The sequence below is a fragment of the Suillus plorans genome (assembly GCF_016647745.1).
Source record: "Suillus plorans strain S12 chromosome Unknown HD556scaffold_128, whole genome shotgun sequence".
NCBI classification, from domain to species: Eukaryota; Fungi; Basidiomycota; class Agaricomycetes; order Boletales; family Suillaceae; genus Suillus; species Suillus plorans.
Genome location: NW_024537512.1, coordinates 1 through 27141, shown reverse-complemented (window position 1 = coordinate 27141; position 27141 = coordinate 1). Strand labels below are relative to the sequence as shown.

At 47.8% G+C, this 27141-nt stretch overlaps 7 protein-coding genes across 7 annotated transcripts; 3 read left to right on the top strand and 4 right to left on the bottom strand.

Moving 5' to 3' along the window:
• Nucleotides 1-79: 79 nt before the first annotated feature.
• On the bottom strand, nucleotides 80-2153 carry HD556DRAFT_1461353 (uncharacterized protein; the record flags this gene model as incomplete). The annotated part of the gene is made up of 3 exons (XM_041308255.1): nucleotides 80-1035; nucleotides 1088-2053; nucleotides 2102-2153. The coding sequence occupies 3 exons, from the start codon at nucleotides 2151-2153 to the stop codon at nucleotides 80-82; spliced, it is 1974 nt and encodes a 657-aa protein (XP_041152286.1).
• Nucleotides 2154-4138: 1985 nt separating this feature from the next.
• On the top strand, nucleotides 4139-7485 carry HD556DRAFT_1451367 (uncharacterized protein; the record flags this gene model as incomplete). The annotated part of the gene is made up of 12 exons (XM_041307945.1): nucleotides 4139-4252; nucleotides 4316-4330; nucleotides 4384-4537; nucleotides 4595-4696; nucleotides 4756-5562; nucleotides 5619-5788; nucleotides 5836-6017; nucleotides 6065-6192; nucleotides 6247-6582; nucleotides 6630-7010; nucleotides 7061-7128; nucleotides 7183-7485. 12 exons carry the CDS (start codon nucleotides 4139-4141, stop codon nucleotides 7483-7485), a joined length of 2760 nt encoding a protein of 919 aa, XP_041152285.1.
• Nucleotides 7486-14124: 6639 nt separating this feature from the next.
• HD556DRAFT_1435334 (uncharacterized protein) lies at nucleotides 14125-14881 on the bottom strand (the record flags this gene model as incomplete). Its single annotated transcript, XM_041305415.1, has 2 exons — nucleotides 14125-14187; nucleotides 14249-14881. 2 exons carry the CDS (start codon nucleotides 14879-14881, stop codon nucleotides 14125-14127), a joined length of 696 nt encoding a protein of 231 aa, XP_041152284.1.
• Nucleotides 14882-16918: 2037 nt separating this feature from the next.
• On the bottom strand, nucleotides 16919-18174 carry HD556DRAFT_1425811 (uncharacterized protein). The gene is made up of 11 exons (XM_041304614.1): nucleotides 18136-18174; nucleotides 18075-18103; nucleotides 17933-18022; nucleotides 17857-17879; nucleotides 17763-17796; nucleotides 17640-17709; nucleotides 17533-17583; nucleotides 17405-17477; nucleotides 17291-17348; nucleotides 17013-17232; nucleotides 16919-16953 (listed from the first exon to the last, which is right to left on the bottom strand). Exons 2-10 carry the CDS (start codon nucleotides 18101-18103, stop codon nucleotides 17031-17033), a joined length of 630 nt encoding a protein of 209 aa, XP_041152283.1. The 5' UTR covers nucleotides 18136-18174; the 3' UTR covers nucleotides 16919-16953; nucleotides 17013-17030.
• Nucleotides 18175-20744: 2570 nt separating this feature from the next.
• Nucleotides 20745-22679, bottom strand: HD556DRAFT_1314765 (uncharacterized protein; the record flags this gene model as incomplete). Its single annotated transcript, XM_041300997.1, has 4 exons — nucleotides 20745-21640; nucleotides 21695-21939; nucleotides 21984-22384; nucleotides 22443-22679. 4 exons carry the CDS (start codon nucleotides 22677-22679, stop codon nucleotides 20745-20747), a joined length of 1779 nt encoding a protein of 592 aa, XP_041152282.1.
• A 592-nt stretch (nucleotides 22680-23271) lies between these two features.
• Nucleotides 23272-24080, top strand: HD556DRAFT_1451362 (uncharacterized protein; the record flags this gene model as incomplete). Its single annotated transcript, XM_041307944.1, has 3 exons — nucleotides 23272-23351; nucleotides 23413-23610; nucleotides 23675-24080. The coding sequence occupies 3 exons, from the start codon at nucleotides 23272-23274 to the stop codon at nucleotides 24078-24080; spliced, it is 684 nt and encodes a 227-aa protein (XP_041152281.1).
• A 797-nt stretch (nucleotides 24081-24877) lies between these two features.
• HD556DRAFT_1250772 (uncharacterized protein) lies at nucleotides 24878-25505 on the top strand (the record flags this gene model as incomplete). The annotated part of the gene is made up of 2 exons (XM_041298964.1): nucleotides 24878-25057; nucleotides 25110-25505. Coding segments are annotated over 2 exons (576 nt in total), but the record flags the coding sequence as incomplete, so codon positions are not given.
• Nucleotides 25506-27141: the final 1636 nt, after the last annotated feature.

Genomic DNA, 27141 nt, shown 5'->3' with positions numbered 1-27141 from the left:
ACATGAAAGAACCACCCAACATAGCAACTAAATTTGATGGACAAATCAGACGCGAACAGGACTGAGCGAAAATCGGCGGCTATGCACCCACATAAAGCATATGAGGGACCACCGGGGGACGACCTGTGTTATCGTAAAATGATTGTACGTAAAAAAGAGCACATTGCTTCATGCGTTGCCACTTCTCTCCCTCGGGCATCGACTCGGTGAAAGGCTGTTTGAGATCTTGAGGAGCACCTTCCCATGCGATCAACACTTGACGAAATTTCTCGAAAAATGCTAGAGCATCTTGGAAAGATTCAGCGTTAAGTCCATCATTCCGAGTCGAGAAATCCTTGTCCCACATAGTGAGGGAATGCTGAGGAAAGATTCCACGGAGCAAATCCATGCGACACTTCCTCGCCTCTCGATCCCGTCGCATGTGACGAGCAAGACGTTCATCAAGTTCTAGAAGGTCATATCGGAAGCTTTGCTCACAAATCTCGTAAATGATCTCTTGAACGAGACGATGCGGCGGGTTCTCAAGCGTTGCAGCTTCGATTTTTTGACCCCTCCATTGCAATATCTGGGAGCCAGCCCAAAACTGGCGTAGAAGCGACAATTCATCTCCGAAGAACGAGCCAAGCTTGGCTTTGGACTTGCCAGTCTTGCCTGATGGCATCTGACCACTTGACGACGAGGGCTGTGGTGTAGGCTGCATGATCAATAGATCACGCCAGTTTTGGGACCGAGGAAGCGGAGATGGAGGCGACACGTAAACATGCTTCAGCCACGACTCACGGCATGCCAGCCAGTTCGCGAGATATTTCTTCAGAGATTGCGAGGAAAGGATGTTGACAAATAAACCAGGATTGGGGAGCCTGTATCCCTCATCCATTCTTGCGTGGGTTGGTTTGACCCGACTCGAATCTTTCTCTGCTTGACTCATGGCCGATGCGAAAAAGGTGTTGATACTGGGCATGGATGGGTGAACCACGTCGGCCCATTTGTCACGTCCAACTTGAGATTGGTTCTGGCGCAGAGCAGTTGGTTCATCTAGACGATTGCTAGATAAGAGTGGTGAACTAAAATCAGACATTGCACTCACATGTTGTGGACTTGTTCATTTTCTTGGCAGGCGCTTTACCCGATGATGGCTCTCTAGAAACTGCAAGGCAATTGACTTCGGTTTGATCTACGGGGATCTCTTCAAAAGTAAGGTACGGTTGACGAACCGCAGCCTGGCGTTGATGATCGCTTGGACCCTTGTACCGGATATCGAAAGGTTGAGCGAAATTCTTAATGGGGTGGAGATACATCCCAAACACGAGGTCGGCAGGAGTGAAGGGAACGACTTGGCGGATGTTGATCTTATTATCGACAAGCCTAACATCTCGTATCAACCACACAGGTACACCAGCCTTGTGGAGCCTCAACGCAATAGCGGAGTCTTTGGTGAAGCAACCCATCCAAGTCTTGTTGACCCCATGCTCCTTGTCCTCGAATTTCAACCGCGGCTCAAAAATCTCGAGGTAATCCACCATGCTCCATATCTCCAGGAATCTCCTCTGAAATTCAGCCAAGATCATCACAATATCTCGCCAAGCCAGCGTCTCTTTGAAGCGCTCATAAACAGAGCGCAACCCGGTGACCCACCCAACAACCGCGTCTTGCTTGTGTTCTCGGAATAGCTTGTAGGAGCCGACACGTTTATTAGCCCGCTCGTAGAGTCGAAATAGGTGTTCACAGTGGGTGGACTTTAGCTTGCCAAAGACATGACCGGGAGATAACGGCTCAAAATCGTCAGAAAAAACTGGCGACCACCAAGCATACCACAGGTCAGTGCCAGGCTCGTGGAATTCGCGTCGCGGAATGGTAAAGCTCCAGGTGTAAGCGTCTGCGTACATTTGAGGCCACTGGAAAGGATCCATCGCCCAAAACTTCCCATCCGCCCTCGCTTGCACGATATTGGAAGGATTGTCGTATAGTTGGGGGACGAAAGTCATGTTGGGCGAAGTGAAAACGAATTGACCGTCATAGGCGAGAGAGCGTGCGTCTGTAGCTGTGATAGCATCTATATCCAATGTTAGAGAATCACAGGACAATTACTAAGGGCACTTACTGTCACCATCACGCAAGAATGGCTGGAATTCACGAGGGATTGTCAGAGGCATTGTCAGAGGGACTGCGAATAACGGTAACTATCTGATGACAGTGAGTGATTGAGTGGTGGAACCAACAAAGGCACAGTTAGTGTAAGCTAATAGGAATATGAAGACGACGAAAGGTACATACATTGAAGTAGATCGATTTCAGTGCCGGATAGCACACAATGATACCAAGTCACTACTGTAGGAATACAGTGAGCGTGCAGATCCGATGACCCACGGCAATACGAATCACTCACAAATGCAAAGCAGACTCAAAGTTGGCGGAAGGATCGATTATGCAGGCAGGAGGGAAATGTCGTCCAGTACTCCAACCCGAAGTTAAAGTAGCGAGTACTATCGCACAGTAACACGAAGTCACTGGAATAGTATTTTCTACCACGAAGGCAGAAGGATCGGCACCGTCGATGGGAGGTGGGAGGAGAAAGAAGAGGGGAGAAAGAAGAGTTAGAGGCAAGAACGAAAAGGCTGAGAAAGAGAAAATCGGGAAAGAGACATGCTGACAAGAGTCAAACTTTACGCCCAGGGGTAACCCAAATTGGTTTGTAACAAACTGACATTCGCCAAAGTCTAAGGCTACATTATTTACCTTCCTCCTCTCTATTCTAGCACTAATCCGCATCATGACTGTTCTGAAGCTGCCTTCGCGGTAGCTAACACTATCTGATGACTTCGTGTCATCAAATGTATTATACAGTCTGACTTCGTGTTAGCACTGCCAGTGTTACTACTCAATCTGCCACTATCTTCCGACGTCTTCAGGACCATCACCGCCCTGCCATCTCAATTCGCCTCCACTCTTCCAACGCAGTGACTTCGTGCCATCAAATACAGTCTGACTTCGTGTTAGCACTGTTACTAGTCCGAGTCAATCTGCCGCTATCTTCCATGTCTTCAGGACCGTCACCGCCCTGCCATCTCAATTCGCCTCACTTCTTTCAACGCAGTCTCTTGGAGCTCCTGCCTTTGTGGTAGCAGATATCGTCGGGTGTGTTCGTGGATGCTGTCTGGTGGCCAGGTCAGTTTTCCTTGCGTCTTCCTGAACTCGACTTGTGTTACAGCTTTTCCTATGTCTTCAGGACCGTCACCGCCCTGTCATCTCAATTCACCTCAATTCTTTCAACTCAGTCTCTTGGAGCTCCTGCCTTGGTGGTAGCAGATATCGTTGGGTGTGTTCGTGGATGCTGTCTGGTGGCCAGGTCAGTTTTCCATGCGTCTTCCTGAACTCGACCTGTGTTCCAGCTTTTCCTAGCGCGGCCGTTGATTGTTTCTGATAGATCTCTTCCAACAACTATCAATCGAACTAGACATTGCCAGCAACTCGTAATCGCTTTGGGTACTCTACGCGCTGCTCTGGCCGCCAGACCAAGTTCAAACAGATGATGATGCACTGTCCATCTACGCTCTTCCCTCCTATATAGGCGGCACTCGTTTGCGGTCCCAACCAACGATCTGGCTCAATCAGGTTAGTCCAGTCTGCGGTTTCTGTTCATAATTCATTAATTAGTGTCCACCCACAGCGTCCATCGATGACCTCGCCCGTCCCAAATGCGGTCCATGTGTCATCTCTGCCATCTGAGAAGCCATTAGAATATTGGAGTCTTGTGGCGAAGTTTATTCGTTGTCCAGCCGACGATTTGATTCATATCTTGCCTGATATTCCATAGGCGCCCTGCTTTCACCTTTTAAAACCAGGTATGCTGAAATTTCTGTCCATCGACTTCCTGTCGCTCAAAGTCACTCTCACCGCAGTATTTTTCTTCTCATCCTGAGATTTACTTGAAAAGCCAGGTAGGCTAGAATTTCTCCATTACGATTTTCTATCGTTCTAACTTGCTCTCTCACTAGTGTTTACTTGCATTCGCCGTTCGTGAGACTTCGTGTCTCCTTCGCCGTTAAAAAGGACTTCGTGTTCTTCATACTCCTTGCTGTCGACATTCGTGTCCATAGTTCTCTGCCTTGAGTCAAGAATTTATCAACCTCCCTCTACCATGCCTCCCAAATGGACTTCTTCCACCCAAAAGCGCGCTAACCAGCGGACGGAAACTGCATCTACGGACTTCGTGATGCGTACCCGCAGTGGTTTGCCCATCAACCAGCGCATGGTACGTCTATTCTTTAATTCAATTTTATTTATCATAGATATTAATAATTATTGTCTTGGACAGAACAACGCTAAAACGGTAGGCATTCATCACCCTCCCGTCTATTTACTGATGAGATCATGATACCCCAGTCACTACCACCCACTAAAAAAATCAAACCTATCCCCTTGCCGAGGAGGACCTCGGTCACGAACTTCGATGACTACAGCGCCCTCCTTTCCCGGCGCGCAAAAATTTCCACTGCTACCACAGATCCGCGCATTGACACTGAGTCTGAAACCCAAGGTATGGGCGGCAACCCTACAAACTGAGTAACTACTTGTTGATATGACTGTTCCAAAGACCACCCCAAGATCGACGACCCTGTCACAGAAGATGAGAGCAACGGTGAAGGAGAAGTGGAGGCTCACAAGGGCGATCCTGTAGATGATCCCAAGGTCTGTGGTATGTAGCACTGTCTCCCATCAATAATGTACACTGACAGTCCTTTTTTCGTCTCCCAGAATCCTTACCCGTCTCTGATACTCCAGAGGATGAAGACGCTTCCTCGGATGGCACCCCTTCCACAGACAACAACTACCCATATGCAAATCGACGAGCAAGGTTACGAGCTGAACATCGTGCAAAGCTTGCTGCACGTGATCTTTTTCCTCCAGACGAGGAGTCTGACAAAGGTGACGATGAATATCAAGAAGATGAAGAAGACGAGGACGAAGAAGTTCCTGTGCCTCCGTCGAAGGCGAAGTTGTTCAAGAAGCGTGCGCTCTCCAACGCTCCCCCCAAAAACTCCACAGTTATAGAGACTTCCTTGACCGCCCCGGTACAACGCCGTGCAAAGCTTGCTGGGCGTGATCTTTCTCCTCCGGAAGAGGAGTCTGACGGGGATGACGATGAATATAAAGAAGATGAAGAAGCCTCTGACGAAGAAGCACCCGCGCCTCCATCAAAGGCGATGTTGTTCAAGAAGAGCGCGCTCTCCAACACTCTTCCCCCAAGCGCTCTGCCAAAAAACTCCATGGCAATGGAGACTGCCTCGCCCACCCCGCAACTTTATTCATTTGATGATGTCGGTGAAGACCTTCCCATTGCTTCTAGACCTGGGCGGCTGTGCCAGGAAGGTGTAGATGATGCGCAGGAGCTCGGGCGCAAGACACTTGAGGCTGCCAAGGCAATTGGGGACAAGTATGGAAAATCTGCACGTACAATACTCATTGAGGCCGGGTTGTCTGTGAAGCACTCCAGGGCCGAGACCCCATGGAACATGCACCAAGGATGGTACAAGGGTAAATATCCTCGAGAAAAAGATGAACGTGAGTTTTTTCTTCTTTTACACATTGGCGCTGGTAATAACCACATACCCTGGTAGAACTCAGTGATTGGAGAAAGAGGCAGCGCGACCACTACTACAGCCTCCCAGATGATGACCCGCTGTGGGATGATGTACAAGCATACTACGACTTTCACTTAGGCGGTGCCAATAACAATCAGTCGCGTGCCAGCATCGTTATGTCTACAAGGGACGCACTCGCTAAGCGTGTAAGTATTAAGACCACTCATTTTTATCATGACTCACTGCCACAAAGTTTGCAGCTTATTCTCGTCTAGAAGGCATTGAGGTCATTGGCTGTGTCTTCGATTCGACTCCTGATGAGGCGGCCCGACAGGCCTCTGGTTTTGTCGCAGGCTCTTCCACCTTTATGGATCTCATCAATGAACGCCAAGTGGACGCCTGCCTCGCCTTAGATTGGATTATCACTGCAGCGAAGTACATAGCTTGGAACTACCCTGAGTTTTATCTTACCATGTGTCCAGAGCAAAAAACTACCAGCTAGTACTGCCGCGGTTCAGTGGGGCTTATGATATTTTGTTTTCGAAGCCTGGTGAAGCCCCACGGGATCGTTACCGACGTATCTGGTCAGTCATGGTGCTTGAGAAGCTAGGTAAGCTCGATCTAAATTCCCCGTGCGTATCTCGAATTTATTTCGATAAAACAGAACAATTCGGCTATAAAACCAAGTCTGTCCAGTGGCAGAAGCTACTCGATGTTGCATACCAGAACAAGTTTCAATTTGAACTCTGGCCTGATGGTGTTCATCCGGTTGGCCCAGACTTCAACTACCACACCCTCAGCGCTCAACATCTGAAGCTACTCGTCGTGCCTTACATCAAGCGCAGGGCAACACCGTATTATGACGCCGAACTGAAGACAGAAGCTACTAATCTACTCGAACTTCGGCGCAAGCAAGGACGCAGTGATAAGACTCTTGATGATATCATTGACGAGTTGGATGTCACTGTGTCCGAGATTGATATTGTTCCTTGGCCGCAAGGTACTTATTGCCCGTGTTCATTTTCATATCTAATGCTGTTGCTTCAGATCACATTGACCAATGTGAAAATGACGACCCTAGGATGTTCGATATTCCTTTGGTCACCAGTGCTTCCCACATCGTGCTCCGCAAACTAGCAGACTCCGAGAAATTCAAGTACTCCGTCCCAAAAACGTTGCTGGAACAGTACAAGGAAGCAACATCAACCAGTGGTTTGAATGTTGGCCCCCCTTCTGGAGAAAGGCAGCGTGAAGATACTACTCGTGATTGCCGGCCTCAACAACAGACTCACCATGCTGCTCGTGGATTTTCTGTTGTTCACGAGGACCACCACAGCAACAATGATCCGCCCCGTACAGAACACCACTCAGCGGTGCTTCAGCCGCAGAGGATGCAGCCTCGCAAGCGACTGCATGTAGAGGATTATGGTAAGTCCATGAATCGCTTACAGATACCGTTCTAATTGAGTGTCTGATAGATCAAACATTTGAATCTGAGGCTGATAGCTTGAATGCACCAGACTCTCGCATCAGGAAAAAGTCGAAGGTAAGCTGAAGACTGACATCTTCTATCGTTATTTTCATTCAAGTTGGTTTCCAGGTTGTACGTTACGATGGTGCTCCGCGCATTGTCCCAGCTCATCCTCTTCCTCTTCCTCGACCTCGCGCACCTACCCCTGGCTATGAGCCACCTCAACACTGGCGTAATGAGGTACGGCAGATGTCTCCACAGCATGTTCAAGCTTATGGGCATAATGTGGCCCATTCTCGCCATGATTTTTCGGCTGCAGGCCCTTCAAGAGTGGTTGCAAGGGGACGTGAGAAATATGCTTATGGCCGGAACACTCCGTCTCCTGATTATGGTGGCCATTCATATGATCGTGATTTTGATTACCGTGACTAATGTTTCATATGCTTTGAATGATTTTTGTATGTAATTGTGTATCATAGCTTGAATATACATCTGTCTTGTGGTTCCAAACTGTGCTGCATGATTTTCACTCAAAAAACAATGCCAGCATCTACGAGTTTTATTATATGTAAAGTAGGGTCATCATGGCTATCCCAGCTGATATATTGGGTAGCTGGGTCATCCCAAGTAGTATGTAAGGAATGTATATATATATATAGTGGGTCAGCCCAGTGTCTATGTAATGATGACCCAGTAATTATGAAAGTTGCGATGGGCTATCCTGCTGTTTAGTAGACTGTCCCCATGACTAATGAGCTAGTATTGGGCTAGCCCATATGATGCATGTCAGAGAGCTGGGCAAGAAGGAATAGCACAGTACTAACACTGGTGATTCTAGATGAAATAATAGGTTTGGGTCTAGGCAGGGGATCCATGAGGAGTAGTGGTGTGTTGAAGCTCAATGGCATTTAGTGTATTGGCAGTTGTGCGTTCAAGATAATTGAGGTAGAGTGCATTGACAACAACAATGAAGGCAAGGACGGTAGCAGCGATTAGAAGCCAGAGATTGATGAAGTCAGTGGTTAGGAAAGTGAGAGATCGTCGGTGTGTTACAGAATGGACTGCTTGGCTAGTCTCAGATTTGCAGGAGCAAGTCACCACTAGAAATGTTGAATAAAAAGCTAGATCAGTTGGAGTATAGAATCTTAGCAGTGAGTAGCTACCCAGATAAGCAACCCAGTGAAGTAGTATAGAAAGGAGAGAGAACATTGCAGGACTAATATTCAGAAAGGATGCTGCACAATAGAATGTAGGAGTAAGAAAGAAGAAAAGCAGTGCAGAATGTTATAAATTGTGGATAAAAAATAAAGACAAACAAGTAATAACATTTGGACTGGGCCGTCCCAGTGACTATATGAACCAGCGGTGGGCTATCCCGCATCATGTGTATGAGAGCACTGGGCCGTCCCAGCGACTATATGAACCAGCGGTGGGCTATCCCGCATCATGTGTATGAGAGCACTGGGCCGTCCCAGCGACTATATGAACCAGCGGTGGGCTATCCCGCATCATGTGTATGAGAGCACTGGGCCGTCCCAGCGACTACATCAGGCTCACTAAGCAGCACTGATGCCTATTTCTCGAGGCCTTTGGGATTGTCTTGATAGGACACATTATGCAGTTTCAGCACTCTAACCTTACCCGGCTTTACTTGGGGTATAGATGAGTTATGAACTGGGTGCACAATTATGGTTAGGTGAGGATGGGGGGTGCTCTAGAAGCAAATAGATGTGTAATGAACCGGGTGCACAATTATTATTAGGTGAGGATGGGGGGTGCTCTAGAAGCAAATAGATGTGTGATGAACCGGGTGCACAATTATTATTAGGTGAGGATGGGGGGTGCTCTAGAAGCAAATAGATGTGTGATGAACCGGGTGCACAATTATTATTAGGTGAGGATGGGGGGTGCTCTAGAAGCAAATAGATGTGTAATGAACCGGGTGCACAATTATTATTAGGTGAGGATGGGGGGTGCTCTAGAAGCAAATAGATGTGTAATGAACCGGGTGCACAATTACGGTTAGGTGAGGATGGGGGGTGCTCTAGAAGCAAATAGATGTGTGATGAACCGGGTGCACAATTACGGTTAGGTGAGGATGGGGGGTGCTCTAGAAGCAAATAGATGTCTTATGAACCGGGCACATAACTGTGGTAAGGTGAGGATGTGTCCTGATGCTGGGTCACACGAAATTTGGCAGAAACATGAGGTCCAGATTAGTTTTCTGTCACATTTCCTCCAGCTAAAATTTCAGACAACACGCAGTACTAAAGCATAAAATTATATTTTATACTGTATTATTTTTGCCTGTGGGAAGTTGCCCAATGGTGAAAATACAGATGAGTTTTTGTAGAGATAGACCCCTGACACCCTGGCTGATAATGGGATAACCCTTAGAAATTGCTGCTTGGGATAGCCTACATGGGTCATGGGACAGACTAAATATATTGGCCCAGTTGGCCCAGCCCCCCTGGGGAAAGTATTTGGAAGGCCCGGGCTGATGACCATATTGAATGGGAATACCATGCAAAAACATACCCTTTAGGTGGGATTTTAGGAGAGAATATATGTACCTAAGAGGTACTTTGGGAGGGGTGACTGAAGTGGGCAGGAGCAAGAAGAGCTGCGCCACCTCGCTAACTTCCGCGTAGACTAAAATCTTTGCCGGCCTCGTTCCTCGGCCGGCTTAGATAACCATCTATGCATTTCGAATGCGAATGTCTGCGATACGTTAGAAGACAAGCTAGCAAACTCGGTTTTCAACGGTGCGTGGTATTTACAGAAGGGACTGCTAGAAGCTAATGGCTGATAGAAGAAATATTTCATTGGGTATTTGGGCGAAAGCCCGCAGGGCTTTCCGGTCCAAAACACGTGTCTGTACCTGTGGCGCAAGGTGAGCTGTGTTCCCGAATTTTAGGAGTTCAGCGACGCATGCAGCGAAGCTTGATGCCCTTATGTTCTAGGAGATGGACTTACTCCAGTTTGTTACCTGATTGGAGGCATGGTATGGCGTGTGAACGGCTCGAGTGCTGGAGAGGCTTGGATATAAGGTGCGAGTACTGTCGCATGTTCTCGCAGATAACTCGCGAAGGTGTCACTGGACCACCTTCCCATAGCTTTCACGACATCGAAAGGCACTCCGCGCAGCAAATACTCCAAGGTCCCCCCGATGCGCAAGCCATGCCCTTTTAGGTCTGGTAGTTTTGCTGCTTCCGCAGCTGCTGCTGTCCTTTTGAGGAGTTGTCTTTTTGACAACGGACACATTCATTTCGCGTGTTTCCACGCAAACAGGTGCGTTTGTTCAGCATTGGACGCTGGGTTCACGCGAAAATGATTCTCTAAGGCTTCTTTAGGGTTTGTTGGTCCTTCTTGCGCGGCCCAATACGCATCTTCTCCTTCGACTGTGGAGCATTTTGTGCTAGGAAGATGTATCTTGGTGACGGGAAGTCCGTTGCGGTCGGTGGTTTCTGACACGTTAGCTCTGGTAACGTGTTTTCTGGGGTCAAAGTCTCTGATGGCGCTGACTGTGAACTCTCCAAGTCTCGCTATGGAGTAAAATGTCGTGGTCAGACACGTGAACACCGCTGCATCTAAGGGTGTGGTGAGGTCCAGTTGATTGCAGATAGCGGCCAGAGAATCTGGTGTGTATGGGTGTCGTTTGGGCTTTTTGGACTCTGTTGGTGCTGATGCGGCGGCACCATCTAGGACCGCTTTGAGTTCTCTAGGCGGGATCAACCAGTCTCTTCCGTGTAAGAGGTGCCACGCTCTGAGGCCCGCTGCATAATTGCTTAGCACGGAGCCTGAGTACGACCCAGCGCAGCTGCACAAGAAATTAAGTAGCAGGGTGCGATCGATAGGGCACCGCTTGTCTTCCTCAATACCATTTGTGTCGCAGAACACATGAAATACGAGTAAGCCTGCTCCGTATGTTTCTTTTGTGGATTGAGCCCACACTGATCCCATGACATCCAGGATGCGTTCTAATTGCCGATCGGACATTTCCTGGTTCGTCGGATTGCTTGTTGCGTTTGTTGTTTGTCTTGCGCTGCTTCCCGCTGGTACCCATAACCTTAACCTGTCTCTTGCTAGACAATGTGGACGCAGTGTGGATAGCTGTGGGGTTAAGTTTGATTTATAGCGTAGAGGGATAGAGGGAGCGCTAATGTGCAAGGTACTGGGCAAGGGGGCACCGAAACGTGCGTTTTCCGTGCTACTGTCTCTCGCTGAGTGCTTTGCTAATGAAGTCTTCCTCCTCTTTTCTGTCTGCACCTGCTCTAACGATCGCTTGTTGTTTGAGGAGTTCTCTGTTGATGAGCTTGGCAGCGGGAGCGGAGTAGCTCCCGTTCCGTAAGAGTCTAAGCTCGGTGGGAGAGAGCGGTTCAGTGGCGTCGATAAGGAAGCCTTCAAGCTCGGCTGGAAGCTTGACTGGAGGAAGAAGAAGGCTTCGCGGTCCGTAGATCCCTCTGGAGGGTTTATCTGCTGGGTTAGAGGCACTGGCGACGTAGGAAGTGACAATCTCGAAAGGGCAGGATAGGGAGTGAGTAAATTCACTGATTCTCCTGAAAACTCCATTAACTTCGTGATTCCTGTGCCTCCGTCTCCACCATCCTTCGACAACGCCCGTGTTGTCTCCCTGGATGAGGACACGGTTGCTAATGTTAGGGATAGCGGCGACAGTGTATACGAGTAGTTCGAAAGCCACAGCTTCTGCCCATCCGATGTCACGTTTGCCATTGTGCGTCTTCCAACCGGGTATCAATCTCCACGCTCTCCAGTGCTTGCCGACTACTAGACCTATTCCTATGCCTGAACTCGCGTCCGAGAACGCTAGTGGGTTCTCTAGCTTCGTTGTGGGGAGGATGGGACACGTTGCGCCTCCGGATTGGATTAAATGGGACCACCAGTCGAGGTCGTCTGCTACTCTGTCTCCTGCTCGATGTGGGAGAAACGGCTTCCCACTGCAGTGTGAGAGCATTGCTTCAAGGCTCGTTAAATACGCTCTGCCTCGAGGTACCACTTCGCATGTATGTAATAACTTTCCGTAAAGTTCCTGAACATCTTGGAGCGTGTGCGCTCGCCGCTTGCGCCATCTGTGTATTGCCGCAAGATATTTGTCGATTTTTGCCGAATTTAATGATACTGATCTGTTCTCAATGTTCCATACAAAACCTAAGTGTACCGTAGTCATTTGAAAAGGCTGGTCTTTCAACGGTTCCCAGATGATACCTAGCTCCTCTGACAAGGCATCTATGTCTTGCAGGTTGCAATTAAAATGTTTGTCGTGGTCAGATCTAGCAGATCGTTTTGAAAAATCTTGCAGCGGTTTCGAGCAGTCTTCGCTCAGTTCCTCGAGTTTTCCTGTGTCCGTGCACATGCCGCCAAACCAAAGACGGCTTCCTGTTTGGCGCATACCTTCCTGTGCGAAGGATTGGTTCCAATTCTTTCGGAAATTGTTGTATTGGTCTAAGAATTCGAGCTTGATCCTGAAGAAGATATAATCGTCGACCCATTTGTCTAAAGGGCCGATTCCATTGTATCGGAAAATCTCGGCTCCCGCATCTGCTACGTGGCCATAAGCCCCTGCAGATGGAGCTGCCCCGAACGCTATGCAAGTGTCTACGCAGAAAAGAGAGTCTGAGATTCGTACGACACCAGCAGGCCATTGCGATGGATGGAGTGGTACTGTTCGGTAAGCTTCTGCGACATCTCTTGTCGCTGCTTCGGAGCCAGGAGGAAGGTTCGCGATGATTTGGTAAATGATGGAGAATTTTCCCCATGTGGTCGGGAAATTGTTGGTCTCGATGGCGGAATTCACTGACGGATTTGGGAAAGAAGCGTTGGGTGAATGCGGATACGAAAAATTCTGGATGATCCTGAATTTTCCTGGTTTGCCCGGTTTTGGGATGATTGATAGCGGTGACGATTGATAAGGCCCTATAAGACTTTCCAAGACCGATGCTGGGAAAGGCCCTATGTACCTGCCTTTGCGCAATTCTTTCTGAATGATGGTATCAAACTCAATCGAGTATTCAGAAATAGAATCTCTGTTTGGAGGCGCTTGTACAGTTCTGATAGAAGGAAAATCTATTTTGAAACCTAAAAGAAGACCTTCTGGTATCTTAGCGAAGCGGTCAAGTAAACCGGCTCTTCGAAGCTCTCGTTTCCACACATCAACCTTGTACGGTGTCAATGGTCTCAGCTTTCTGAGCTCTAGGGCATCTTTGAGCGCCGTGAGTGGCTGCTCCGCATCCCGAACATACGTGACGTGCATCATGTTTGGGGGTGGTGCAACCTTCCTCGCGTTGCCAAGCTGTACAGATTTGTTTTCCGTCTTTGGTCCAAAGACCCTTGCGGATGCGCTCGGCAAATGTCTCGAATTGGTTGTCCCACGTATGAGAGGCGGCGCATTCCACGGTGCGATGCGGGTTTCTTCCCAAGCACACTGCACAGCAAGGTAATGTACCTGCGGCACCAGGAGGACGAGGATGTCGTACCTTCTTGTTGCTATATGCGGCTTCTTCCGCAGGGGGGTGCGGGCGCTTCTGTGACGTCGCGACCTGCTGCAATGGCATTCGCGAGAGGTGCTGGTTGTTGGCTGTGAAAGTAGCTGCTGCTTGCTCTGTAGGAGGAGTTCCAACGTTACAGATAGCAAGTTACCGATCGTGTGATACGAGGTATGTACGTGGCGATCACGTAGTTGATGCGAGAGGTTCCCAGTGAGGGATGACACATGATGGTCATGGATTTTCGTGATGAAATCCCGGTGGGTGGTGCCAGAGTGAGCGCGTTGCAACACAAAGGTCGGTGGTTACCATGTCGGCGCGCGATTGGCCGACAGTGGGTGAGAGTTTTAAATTATATGAAACGTTCGCAAAGTTGTTATGAAAGGGACGAAGAAGCCAAGAAGTTGATTGAGTATTTGACCTTTGAGTGAAAGTAAATGAAAAAGGTACTGACGGATTGCTAACGCTGTATCTTTATCTCTTTTCTCGTTGAAAAATTCTTCCCGAGCTTCGAGGATGAGATCCTGATTGAGCTCTTCTAGACTCCAGCTCTGAGCCGTACCGATAGTCATGTGCCAGCGACGACGTTGTTGCAATTGGTAGAGTAGCAGTGCTCTTTGTTTGAGCATATCTGGGGCATGACGCCAACGATGCGATTGTAGTGCGCACCAGAATCGAATATGCATGTCAACTCGATCGTCGGGCCAGTCATGTAGTTTCATTGAAGCGATCATGCGCGGTGCCGCCTCGTTGAAGTCTTCCCACGAAAGATTTTCGTCTTTGACGATGGGGGCAGACTTTGGATCCTTGACTGCCGCCGCAGGAACCCATGAGTGTAGCCCATCTGCGGCTGGTAGCATCACTAAGGCATCCGGTTCTGCTAAGAGGTTCGAAACTTTTGCGTCTTCTAGACCCTTGTTGGTGAAGTAGTGCAACTCGCAATAATCTCCCGCTTTCATTTTCCTTAGAGCGTACTGTGCGGGGATGATTGTTGGGTCAGAAGGTACCTTCCCTCGCACTAGAGGCGCATATTTGTTTTTGTTCTTCTTTCTATCCTCTAAGCGAGCGGCCTCTTGTTCGTCTTTGATTAGTTGCCTGCGTTCTTCTTCTTCTTCCTCTTCTCTCCGTTCAGCCTCGTGCCGGCGCCGTTGTTCGAGGGCCCAACGTTCTTTATCAGCGTTGTTGGTCAGGGTCCACAGGGCTGAGAGAGAGCGAGCTGCTTGGTCGGCGTTGAAACCTTCGTCAATGAGCTTCTGACGTGCATCTTCGTGCTCTTGAGTCGTGAAGTCTGGCCTTATGGCTTCGTTAGGGTTCTGCGTGAGCATTATAACTGACGAAATAGATGCAAAAACGTATAAACGAGTAGCCAAAACTCAGAATAAGGCAAGGCTGCGAGGTGGGCAGGAGCAAGAAGAGCTGCGCCACCTCGCTAACTTCCGCGTAGACTAAAATCTTTGCTGGCCTCGTTCCTCGGCCGGCTTAGATAACCATCTACAGTGTTGTTTGATCTTGTAGCTTGACTTGATCAGACCATTCAAATAATTGGACGCTCGACGAATAAGTAAGTGAACTTGTGAGCCAATGAACGTAGAGCTTGGGTTTGCAATCGCACGCGACTCTGACAGGTTTCAGCTTCAGGACAACGAACTGGGTTGCAAAATGGTGCGAACCTCGTATCCGTTTCTCTTGACTTACGCTTAATAGATACCATCGGCAGTCTTCCAGGCTCCCAAATATCTCGACATCTTCAGAACTCAATGTATCAAGAATCGCAGTGACCTCTTCACTCCTGGTGTACATTTTGCGCGTTGCTCTCACACCCTCTTCTACTGAGGTATCGGCATTCCCAGCAACACCACGATATCCCGCCTCATTAACACCCTGTTTATCCCTTTTGTCGCAACTTCACTCTCGTACTCTCGACCATCTAGTCGAACAGATCCGAAGTTCAAAATTAACAAGAAGGTTTGCCAGACACTCATTCCCGACGCTCGTATGGACCTCTTCCCTCTTCTCTGCGAGGCGCTGAACGAGTTAGACTTGATATCACCTATCATTGTTCCAATGCTAGTTCTCGGGGCATTTTGTCTTGATGTTCAGCATCGTTGGACTCAGGTCCATAGCTTCCATCGACTTTGCATCTCTCCATGCGCTGGAAGACCACCGAATTTATTATCTGCTCAGTATCTTGTTACACAGCACACGAGATTGGCTTGCGGCGGAGCTTTGAGTTGCTTGTGCAGCTCAAATACGACGAGAAGCGGAAGCTTATTCTCATTAATGGTTGATGGTGTGGACATTGTTTGATTTGTCCCGCACTGTTCATCGTGCTTGATCCTAGTATTGATTCTAGACTTTTTAGTTTCATGTTCTTGAACGTGCCAGGTGTACTCGACCTGCTCGAATGCACTGGGCATTTATTTTCTCACGAGAGGTTGACAGGCCTTCTGAGCGCTCGCAGCCTGGAAGTCATCATGCTTACTAAGTCTACGAGAATGAAAACTGGACGATGGTCTAGAAATATTGTAAGCGCCCATCTTTGATGGGAAACACCAAGCTCACATTACATCAGCATTTGGAATAGACTGCGTGGCGCGGAGCAACTACTAGAGAGAGGGATGACACAAGGTGTTAGTTCCCTGAAGGTATAAGATCATGCTGCCTGTCAGTCGCGAAAGTTCACATCGATGCAAATCACCACTGAGGTATGATTGCTCACGAATCTTAATCCAACCTTATGGAAGATGCACGATCCGAATGAATTGAGATTGCTCTATTGAATGCTGGATTCATGGTCTCTGGTTGAGAGGAAGATGGGCAAAGGTCGCGAGATTGCATTAATAAGTTCTGATCAATTCTGAGTACTCTGAATCATATCTCTTCTCCAACGTCGATCTTAAGTCTCTACACTTTGCCAGTCAGAATACAACTCCGTGGACTATGCGCGTTTAATTTTTGACAGTATGTATGTACAGCCTTCCTCTCCTGGTTCAAACAAATAATCTGCTGCTACACAGATCCCGTCTTAGCGGAAATTCTTTCGCCCTGGTCGTCATGGTTCGTACTGTCCGCAAGTCTGGCAAGTCTACGGGAGGACCTGCGAAGCGTAGTGTGCTACCTAGCCCCTTCCAACTTGTTTCTGGTCTCCGTGGTGAACAGGTCATCAAAAGTGTATATCACAATGCATTGCTACATGGGATGGAAGAGGCGATATCGACTAAAAAAAGACATTCTCATTTCTCAATTCTGGAACCACATAGGCGCACGCGACTCCTTCTCGTATATTTTACTAATTCTCAGCAGTGGTGTTTGTTCTACCGCAATGGCGCTCCACAAATGCACGAATGCTCACATTGCCCACGGCAACTTAGTGAGGCTATTGGTTTGAACGAAGATACTGTGAAAGCACAGTAAACATTGAGATGCAGATATCACAGAACGGATATCTAGGCGCACCAATGTCACATTCCTTAATCAAGCATGGGTGAGCGTGTAACGTCCAGTGGACGCGTCGTGCGAGAGGTTCCAAGTCGTGTTCTGAGCAAGCCCAGTGAGGTCCTGCGACAAGATCGCCTGAGTTTCGACTGGGCCTCGCAAGATTGAGGTCGCTTCATAGTCCGACGTGATATAGGCCCGCAAGACGGGAGTGAACTTTGCCGTGACGTGACTGCCATCTCTGCATTTGATATTGTGAACGCTCTGAAGGAGAAAGTATTACAGGCAAGATGACATACGCAACATCGCTGAAGAAGAGTACGGGTGTGGGCATAAAATCTCCTTTGTTTACGAAGCCTGGAGGTGGACAATACGCTCAGGTGAAAGAAGAGGAGATGATGATGGTCACAAACCGACTGCCATTTCTTGAGTAGTCCCAGTGTGGTTCTGGGCCTGCAGGATACCAGAGGTTCCCGCCTGAGGGGTCTGCACGAGGTATTCGTCGGTGGTCGAGATGAAAATCAACGGAAGCCAGACTTACAGAGAAATGATAGACATCGTTGGCTTCTGTCAGAATTGTTTTCTCGCCGTTCTGCATCATGGCTTGCGTTGGTGCTAGCAATTTCGGAGTAGATGAGAGCCGCTCACATTGATATTGATGAAGGTCTCAGCGCCGACGGCCTTCCCATCCTCGACCTGGGCTCTGGAGAAAACAAACCTATACGATATATAAGCGACTTCCAAGACTATTGATCTTGTCGATCATCTTACTGGGTCGTGTAGGTCGTGCTAGCCTTATATGGACCTGGAAAGACGGCTCATATGTAAGTCGGCAACTTGGCAGCAAGAGAATAGGAACACCCACCTGACTTGCCGAACTTGAAGACTCTGAAAAAATTGCAAGGTTTTAAATCGTCCAAGACGCGAGTAGACCCACTTACTTCCAAACTACCGGGAAGACGTCCTCGTAGAGGTGATCCACGTCGGGACTCAAAGTGAGCATGAGCGTGACCTGCTTGCCGAGGTTATTGCTGTGAAACGTTGGGTGAAAAATTTGTGCAGAGCGAGATTGCGAACACTCACGACTGGAAGGTCAAATTCTTGACGAACATTGTTTTGGATTGTGAAATACAAAGTGTACTTGGTAGCTGAGATTGAGCGTGGATTGAAGAGCTTGAGTTCTGCAGTTAGAGTTTCAGCAAGGAGGCTTTTATATGTTTCGGACTTCTTCTGCGTAAACTGATTTACCTGGGCGTTCGAGAAGTTCTTAGCTGCTGTTGGAACTTGTTTGTACTTCAAGTTCAAGCACATGATGATGGCCCTTGAATCAAACTTGCTAATAGACAGCCGGCTTCTCCACGAAGCCGTTCCCTGGGCGTTCAAGTGGCGTACTGAGAACACATGATGGCTCTTGAATCGGACTTGCTAGACAACCATCAAAGAACTCGTGGGTCTCCCCAAGGTGCTTTACGTTGATTGCAGTGGTTTTCCGACGGTATACATGGCTTTATATTCCAATGGAACGAAAACCTTTTCTATATATGATCATATATCAGCATATATGACAATATCTGTGGCTTACCAGTCGTCTGATGCACCGGCTTATGCGCGAACCGATTTACCTGGGCGTTCGAGTTGGGTTCTGAGAAGTTCGTGGCTGCCGTTGGCTGTCCTTCATACCTTCTGATTGTGAGTCACGGTTACGGTCGCAAGTAGGTAGTATATGAAAACACGAGCCTATGGTGCATGGTGCATTTCAGGACTGCAACATCTTTTGCTATAGTACTACTCCCAACCTCTCCGGGTTGAGTCTGGTGTTGTTGTTGGAAATTCCCTAGCGGGATCAAAATGCTAACATCTTTAATGCAACCGAGGGCGCGTTATCACTGATCAGAATCAGATTTAGATGGGCGCCTTGGCTGAGTTTTAATAACATGATGCTTATCTCAATTTCGGGTTGTCTCAGACCGGTCGTATCTTGATTCTTGCACATTCACGTTGTAACTTTTGGTAATGAATTTACAGGCCTGGACCCATCACCAAGAGGTATGCTATCGAGACATAACCTGCCAAAGCGTCCCCCACCGCTGTAACAGCGCGATAGTAATCTCCATTCCCACTAGTAGATTCAGTCAGAACATGCTGAAAAGTCAGTTGTGATGACGGGACGCATCATGGTTTGAATAGCTCCTCGACATCAGCATATGCATAATGGATGCTCAGCAGCAAGAAAATGGTTCGGAATCGCAACCCCTTTTTTTTCCTTGAATGGACTCTCTCGAGCCCGACATTGTTTCGTATGGAAAGCCAGACAACCGCGCTCAATTTCTCACGTGCATGCTTCTCTCGAGACACCATATAAGGCAGTTAGCTTCTATAGGACCTTGGACACCCTTTCCGAAAATTAAATAGTGTTATCATGATTTTCGTAAGACATTGTACAAGATCCCCAGAGCCTAGATTCTACTACGGCTCCTTGGTAATAGATACTAGTATGAAAATAATCACCACTCGTCCATTGCACCCACTTCTTCGTCCGAAAATTCCCAAACGACGAGACCGGCATCATGATTGTCAGCCTCATGAGAGACATCTGGTTCGTCTTCGTGAGTAAGGTCATCGAGTAATCAATGATGACCATCATCTAGTCCAAGTCCTCCACGAACGCCACCCATATAGTAATACCCATTAGTCTCTTCATGAAATCAGGCCATACTGTAAGAATAATACATCAAGTACTTACAATTAGAGGGCAATACTGATACATGTATACCTAAGACCCACAGCTGTTTATAATCTATAAGGGCTAATGTATCAGTGGAGGATCCTGGTCTGGTACTCAATCCACGGTTCTCTGGACCTGGTACCTGGCCTTCGTTTGATGGCATTGTGGTTCTTCAGTCTATCTATAGGTAACATTACTTCCACGTGATGACTGGGCCTGGATCATGAGATGCACATCTGATGGACGAGTCTGATCGGTAGGTTGATTATCAAAAATAGCACCAAGGTCCAAGTGACAAGTCCCCCGCTGGAGATTCCCGCTTGAATGTGAGGCTACGCCACGTTCTGTGTGCGTTGTGACCCTCCAGGATCACCAGGTTTCCTACTCCTTCTGGTGCCGATGGCGTGTTAGTGAGTGTCATTTCTCAGTAAAATTATATTCGGATTGCGCCCGTGGCGTTCATATTGCCAATGCCGCTTGGACGGCATGACGTGTCCTACATGTCCTACTCCTCAGCTGGTGAGCGATCAAACATTTAACACATGACACAAAAATTTGGTCAACTGTCACATGACCCAGAACGTGGCACTTTTTCCTTGAGTTACGTCACCACTCGAGGAAAAAGTGCCACGTTTTCTGGGTCATGTGACATGCGACAGCCCAGGACATGGCATGGGCTGCCTGTACCTGTAGGACTGATGTATCACATCGCTACCTACAACTATAAGTCATTGATGTATCACTACCTACAACCATAAGACATTGATGTATCACTACTCTGCATTAGCCGAATTCGGCACAATTCAAACCGAAATTCCTCCAAGTCCCGCAAATGTGTAGCTGCCTAGAAACAGGTTTGAAAATTGTTTGAAAGCCAAATACCTATCTGTGTCACCCAATTCCACAAGTTCCAATATGTCAAGAACTAACAAATATTATTGCATTAACAAACACACGACACACGCAAGCAACTACGTATATGCAACAATGGTATAAATGATACAATGGTCGGAGACGCGCATACGCACTCATTTGCGTCCAGTCTTCCGAGTCGTGGATGAGCCACCAATATTGTTGGCTTCTGCAGCACGCCTGGATTGGAACCGTTGACGTTTGCCTCGGCCATCCTGCTGATCCGTTGATTCCGTCACTCTCTCATCAACCATGGCGGAGGCGCTGGAACCAGCCCTGCGAGCATTACCTTTATTCAACCGCTCTCCTTCAGATTCACATGCACGCTTCTTGCCTGTGTCAGAAGGGGGTCCTCTTGGGGCGGCATCAGACAGAGTTGTCAGAGTTTGGGTGGGGGGTGCACCGGCAGGTGGCGTTGATAGAGTGCGGGTTGTCAATGAAGGCGCCTGGGAGGGTGGTGGAGTGGAGATAGGGAAGGTGAAGGTGGAATTTGTAGTGTGATAAGGCTGCGGTCCAGCTTCATTTGGGGTAGTAGCAGGTTCGTCTGTGGGGGTCCATGTGTTTTGTGTTTGATGAATTCGTGGTGGTGACACGATAATCGGTAGTGAGTGTTGCGGGGCAAGGTATTGTTCGAGAATAGGTGGGTCGTGTTTGAGAATGGATGGGTCCTGCAGAAACGGATTCAAACTGTGCATCATCTCCGAGTCTTGAGGAGGTTGCGGAGGCATTGGAAGAATGGGAAGTGATGGCTGCGATGTGTCGTCCATGTCCATTTGTGGCGGAGATGCGTAAGGCTGGGAGAAGAATGGAATGTCGATGGTGTCCATGAGAGAAGAAAACTGTGAGTCAAACAATGCATCAGACGTGGCAGTTGTGGTATTGAGAGTGGTAGGTGGTGATATATCAGAGGGTAATTGGACAGTAGATGAAGATCCAGAAGCGATGACCGGAGTGGATGGTGTATTGACCGGATGCAGCAAGCTTTGTCCCTTCGACAGTGCGGCTGCGTCGGCTGTTTAGAAAGAGGCATTAGTCTGATATCTTGTACTGAGTAAGGGTGACTGACAAAAAACACGTTCTACAAACTGCGTGTAAGGCACCATAATGTTCTGCGAGAATTGGGGATAGGCTTGACTGAACCGGTTGCCCAGTTTTGTTGTACCAACATGGAAACTACTGACATCAAGTGTCCCACCTGCAGCAGGATGTGGCCCGCCCATGAGTACCATGAATACCCAATCTGTCATTTCATGCAACTCCTCAAAGAACTGGGTCAAAATCGCAGCGATTTTGGATATGTAGCTGCACATGCTGTAAGAAAACATTGTTCATAGAAAGCAAGGAATGTAACTTACACATCCTTATCGTGATCCTGCTTCTTTGCTTCCTCTATTTCCGCACTTTTTGCCTCCTTCATTGCCTCGATAGCAGCAAGGACCTCTGCCTTTACTTCCTCGGATTCATTGTTGAAAGCGGCTTTGACATGCCGCTTAACGATACCCAGGGTAGTCTTCTTAGCCGGCTCAGCGAAGGGCACTTTTTTTAGCTCTTCCTGCTCAGTCTTTACCGCATCTTTGACTTTCATATAGTGAGTTTTCGAGTACATTTCCCATGGTTGCAAGACACGAGTAGGTTTGTCCGTCGAGCCCTTCATGATATTTTTCATCATTTTATTGACTGTGGCAGTGTGCTGTCCATTCGCCCGCCAACCCGCTTTTGACGTGCCCAAATCATTACGGAATTTCTCCATGAGGCGCTGTTAACATGGTGAGGAACACGTTATTGAAATTAATATTCGGACAGCATATACGTACCCGTTGACGCAATGCCCAGGCTTCTGCCAGCACAGTAGACTGTTCCTCGGTTAAGTCCACATCGAGCGGAATGTCTTTAAAGACAACAGCACGCTCTGGAAATCTTGCTCCCCATGCCTCAAAAAAGGGATTCCAGAAAGGTTCGTAATTTCTGTTGGCCTTACATTCAAGGAATTGATTGTGGAATGTCGCCATAAACTCGATCTGCTCGGCAGAATATTTGGTGGGTGGTGCCATTGGTAAGATTAGATGTACGTTGCAGGTAATAGCTATTAGTTAGTGTGGCAATGAGATGAAAAATTCACTTCGAGCGTACGATTGTGAACCACGTGTGTTTTCGTCCGACTGCTAGAGATGGACCCATTCAGTGCAATGGTAGTATGTACGTAGAGCTTTTATTTATGTTGAAGATTATGAGACAGGCCTTAATTCATGCTTGACTGGCCTCGCGGCGCTAGCGCAATGATCCTGCCTGCGTTTGAAATATGATATTGGTTGGATGAGTTTTCGTCCTACCAAGACTTGGTGTGATCCTACTGAGACTCGATGTAATTAGGGACCAATTCAGTGCAATGGCAGTCGGACTTTATCTCTGTTGATGATTTCAAGTTACATTTACAATGCTATAACACACGCTGACATGAGACGGGCCTTGATTCAATGCTTGCAAGTTGCAACTGGCCTAGCTTAGCATTGTGATAAGTTTGGCCCATTGAAATATGATATTGAGCGAATGAGTTTTCGTCCTACCAAGACTCAGTGTCGCAATGGAGGATCCTTGGTTCTTTTTCTTGAAGACTACCACCACTCTCTACTACAGCTAGTCAAAATGGCTTGTCCAGTTGTTCATAAAACAGCCGAGGCGAAGCTACAAGCTTCGCGTGAAAGGCACCGCCGTCATTATGCAAAGTATGTCATACATTCATTAATTATTTACATCCGTTCCTGACCAATTACATTAAAGACATAGAGATGATATTTTGAAGAGGCGGAGAGTGCTTCGTAGCTCGAAGACAAAGGAATCGAAAGAAGCGAAGAAATTATCCAAAGAGCTCTTGAAGGCTGTCACAAAAGCCTTGCGTCGTAGGGATGATGATGAGTCGGAGTCGGAGTCTGAGTCCGATTCAGATGATGACTCGGAATCAGAAGATGACGAAAATATCAAGCTGTATGTGCATATGTTCAATTTTATAAATAGAAATGAAATGAAACATTAAACTCAATTTCAACAGTGACAATCTTCCAGAATGCTTACGCGTTATCAAGGACATCAAGGACGAAATGCTGGCGATGATCGGCGATGACCCCTGCAAATTTGCTGAGGGAGTCTTTTGCGACTACGTGAAGAGTTTCCCCGAAGACTCTTCCCCCGGTGATATTTCCATCATTGAATCCTCGATTGCGAAGGTCCAAAAGATACTCAACCGGGCCATTCCTGCACAAGATCAAATCTTGAATTTTTGCGGAGTCTCACCTGGCTCTGAGTGGCATGCTGCTGACTCGGTCACCCGTTTCTTAAGGACCGTGCTCGCATATCTAGAGGACATTGAGGGTCTGATTTTTCTTGGAGAAGTTTGCGAGCTCACACTTGCTCACTCGATGGGGGAGATGATGTATCAGAAAGGCCTCAGAATTTGATTTCTTCCATGTACTCATGTAACGTAGATTTTGCGCACGTAGCGTGTAGTCCATACAAGTTTTTCTTGCGCTGTGTCTAATATACTAGTACTAAGGTCCAGAACGCGAGGCACCGTGTGTTGATAAACAAAGTCATGTGAGGTCATTTTGGTCACGTGTTGTACGCGTCTATGGTTAGTATCGTGTACACCTCATATGAATATACTGAAACTTACACCATACCATCAGGCCAGAACAATACCCGCTGTTTAATCAATCTACTGGTGAAGCCCTTCAACGTGGTCCTGGCAATAATGTAGTACAAGGTAAGTGTAGATATATTTGAAGTCACGGAAGCCTAACATGTAAATTTTCAGAATGATCCGCCATGTCGACAATTCGCATGCTTGGCCACCATTCTAGTATCCTGCCATGACGCGGGCTGCAAAGAAACCGAAGCTGCAAGTTGAGCGTTTCATTCAGCCAAGCTCTACACCAGCAGTTAAGTTGATACGGGAATATGCGTTTTCTAATGGACGCACTACTCTACAAACAGGGCATGTTTCACTTGGCAAGGCCGCACTTGAGAGTGAACCAGATGGTTCACTATACGAACCTCACGCCATCCAGGATTGGCCGGACTACAATGATTGGGACGAAGTCTCTCCATTTTGTGATCCTCCGATCATCGCGGGTGACGTTCTGCAGGATAAGCGCAAAGAATATGCTGCAGTAAGTGAAAACATCAATGATATTTACTACACTCATGATTATTTTAGGACAATCCGCTTCTTGTTTGGCTCCTCGACCGCCAATTTTTCCTTGACGAGACCATATTTCTGGAGGGTCGTGGTCACGAAGGCCAGCGCACAGTCTGCCGCTGTGGCAGTGAAATTGAAGAACCCAAGTACCGTTGCAGGGACTGTTTCGGCATGGAAATGTACTGTCGACATTGCACTGTTGAGCGCCATCAATCCAGTCCACTGCATGTTATTGAAGTAAGTGTTTCCTGCTAGATACATGGTCTACAGTACTAACCTACAAACACAGGAGTGGAACGGCTCTTTTTTCCAGCGCACACACCTCAAGTCCCTTGGTTTACGTGTGCAACTGGGTCATCCTCCCAGTGACCACTGTTACAATCCGCGTCCCTCAACAGGCAATGACTTCATCGTTGTTGACATCAATGGGATCCATGATGTCGCATTAGATTTTTGCGGCTGTCACACTGCCCAACTGCGCTACAAGCAACTATTACGAGTCCGATGGTATCCGGCAACAACGACGGATCCGCAAACAGCTGCAACGTTCAACGTACTCGAGCACTATCAACTGCTGTCATTCGAGTCTAAGATTTCGGCCTACGAATTTTATCACAGCCTAGCCAGGTGCTCCGACAATACTGGATTGTCACCCATCAAGGTAAGTCATAAAATTTCAATTTAATGTATAATATTGATCCTTCTCGACTTGCAGGACCGTTATTCGAGCCCCTTCAGTGACAAATTCCGTATTATACGGGCCACCCGACCTACATAATATCCCGTATGAGACGGGCCAGCGGATTATGGGCCCATGTTGTGTATATTCTCGATGATGACGGATGGGCCGGGACACATATTATTTCCGATGGAGACGGGTGGGCCCATGTATGCCAATGATATATATATCCTTGATGTTGACGGATGGGCCGGGGGAATATGATCATTCATGGAGATGGGTGGGCCCATCAGGGTAATATGTAGAGTAGGATATTATAGACAGCTGGGCTGAAGAGAGATGTAAGGCAAATATTGTTATATAGACGGGTGGGCCGACGGGGGTGTATTACATATATGGGTGGGCCGAGGTAGGGGAATATTACATAGATGGGTGGGCTGACGCGGGGTGTATTACATATACAGGTGGGCCGACATAAAAAGTATTACATATACGGGTGGGCCGACGAAAGGGATATCAAATAGACGGGTGGGCCGAGGGTGTGATAAAATATTTATTACATAGACAGGTGGGCCAAGGTGGGGTATAATTATATAGACGGGTGGGCCGACGTAGTATGTATTATATAGACGGGTGGGCCGAGGGTGTGATAAAATATTTATTACATAGACAGGTGGGCCGAGGTGGGGTATAATTATATAGACGGGTGGGCCGACGTAGTATGTATTATATAGACGGGTGGGCCAACATAGGATGTATTACATAGACGGGTGGGCCGACGTGGGGGATAATACATAGATGGGTGGGCTGACGTGGGGGAATTGTACATAGATGGGTACATATATGGGTGAGCCTGGATACGTATAAATGTCAACTTTTCAGTGCAAAACCCCAAACCGAGATTTACCAACCCCCGAAACCCGAAATTGTGGACTGCCGGGTGTCGGGTTTCGGGGTTCGGGGGTCCCGGAACTCGGAACTCGGTATGTGAGACAAAAATATATTTCATACACGGGTAAGTCAATGTGTCCGTCAATCAACTCGATTGTAAAGTATATTTTATTGATCTCCCCAAATTTCCCAAGTTCCGAGTTCCGGGACCCCCGAACCCCGAAACCCGGCAGTCCACAATTTCGAGGTTCGGGAGTTGGTAAAATGTGTATGGACAGATGAAAGGTTGATCTAAACATTTTTGAAAGATGTCCCATATGAAATGTTAAGTCCCGAATTTTGAACTCCGGGTTTCGGGACTCCGGGTGTCGGGACTTCGGGCTTCGGGACTCGGGACTCCAGAAAGCCGGAAATCAAAACTTGGGACTTGACATTTCATATGGGACATCTTTCAAAAATGTTTAAATCAACCTTTCATCTATCCATACAAATTTTACCAACTCCCGAACCTCGAAATTGTGGACTGCCGGGTTTCGGGGTTCGGGGGTCCCGGAACTCGGAACTCGGAACTTGGGAAATTTGGGGAGATCAATAAAATATACTTTACAATCGAGTTGATTGACTGACACATTGACTTACCCGTGTATGAAATATATGTTTGTCTCACATACCGAGTTCCGAGTTCCGGGACCCCCGAACCCCGAAACCCGACACCCGGCAGTCCACAATTTCGGGGTTCGGGAGTTGGGTA

Excerpts from the sequence above, each read along its gene's own strand:
- HD556DRAFT_1425811 (XM_041304614.1), bottom strand. The coding sequence starts at position 18,103 with ATGTTCGTCAAGAATTTGACCTTCCAGTC. Across the intron at positions 17,880-17,932 it reads GTCTTCCCGGTAGTTTGGAA|AGTCTTCAAGTTCGGCAAGT; the intron begins GTAAGTGGGTCT and ends CAATTTTTTCAG. Across the intron at positions 17,797-17,856 it reads CTTCAAGTTCGGCAAGTCAG|GTCCATATAAGGCTAGCACG; the intron begins GTGGGTGTTCCT and ends CCGTCTTTCCAG.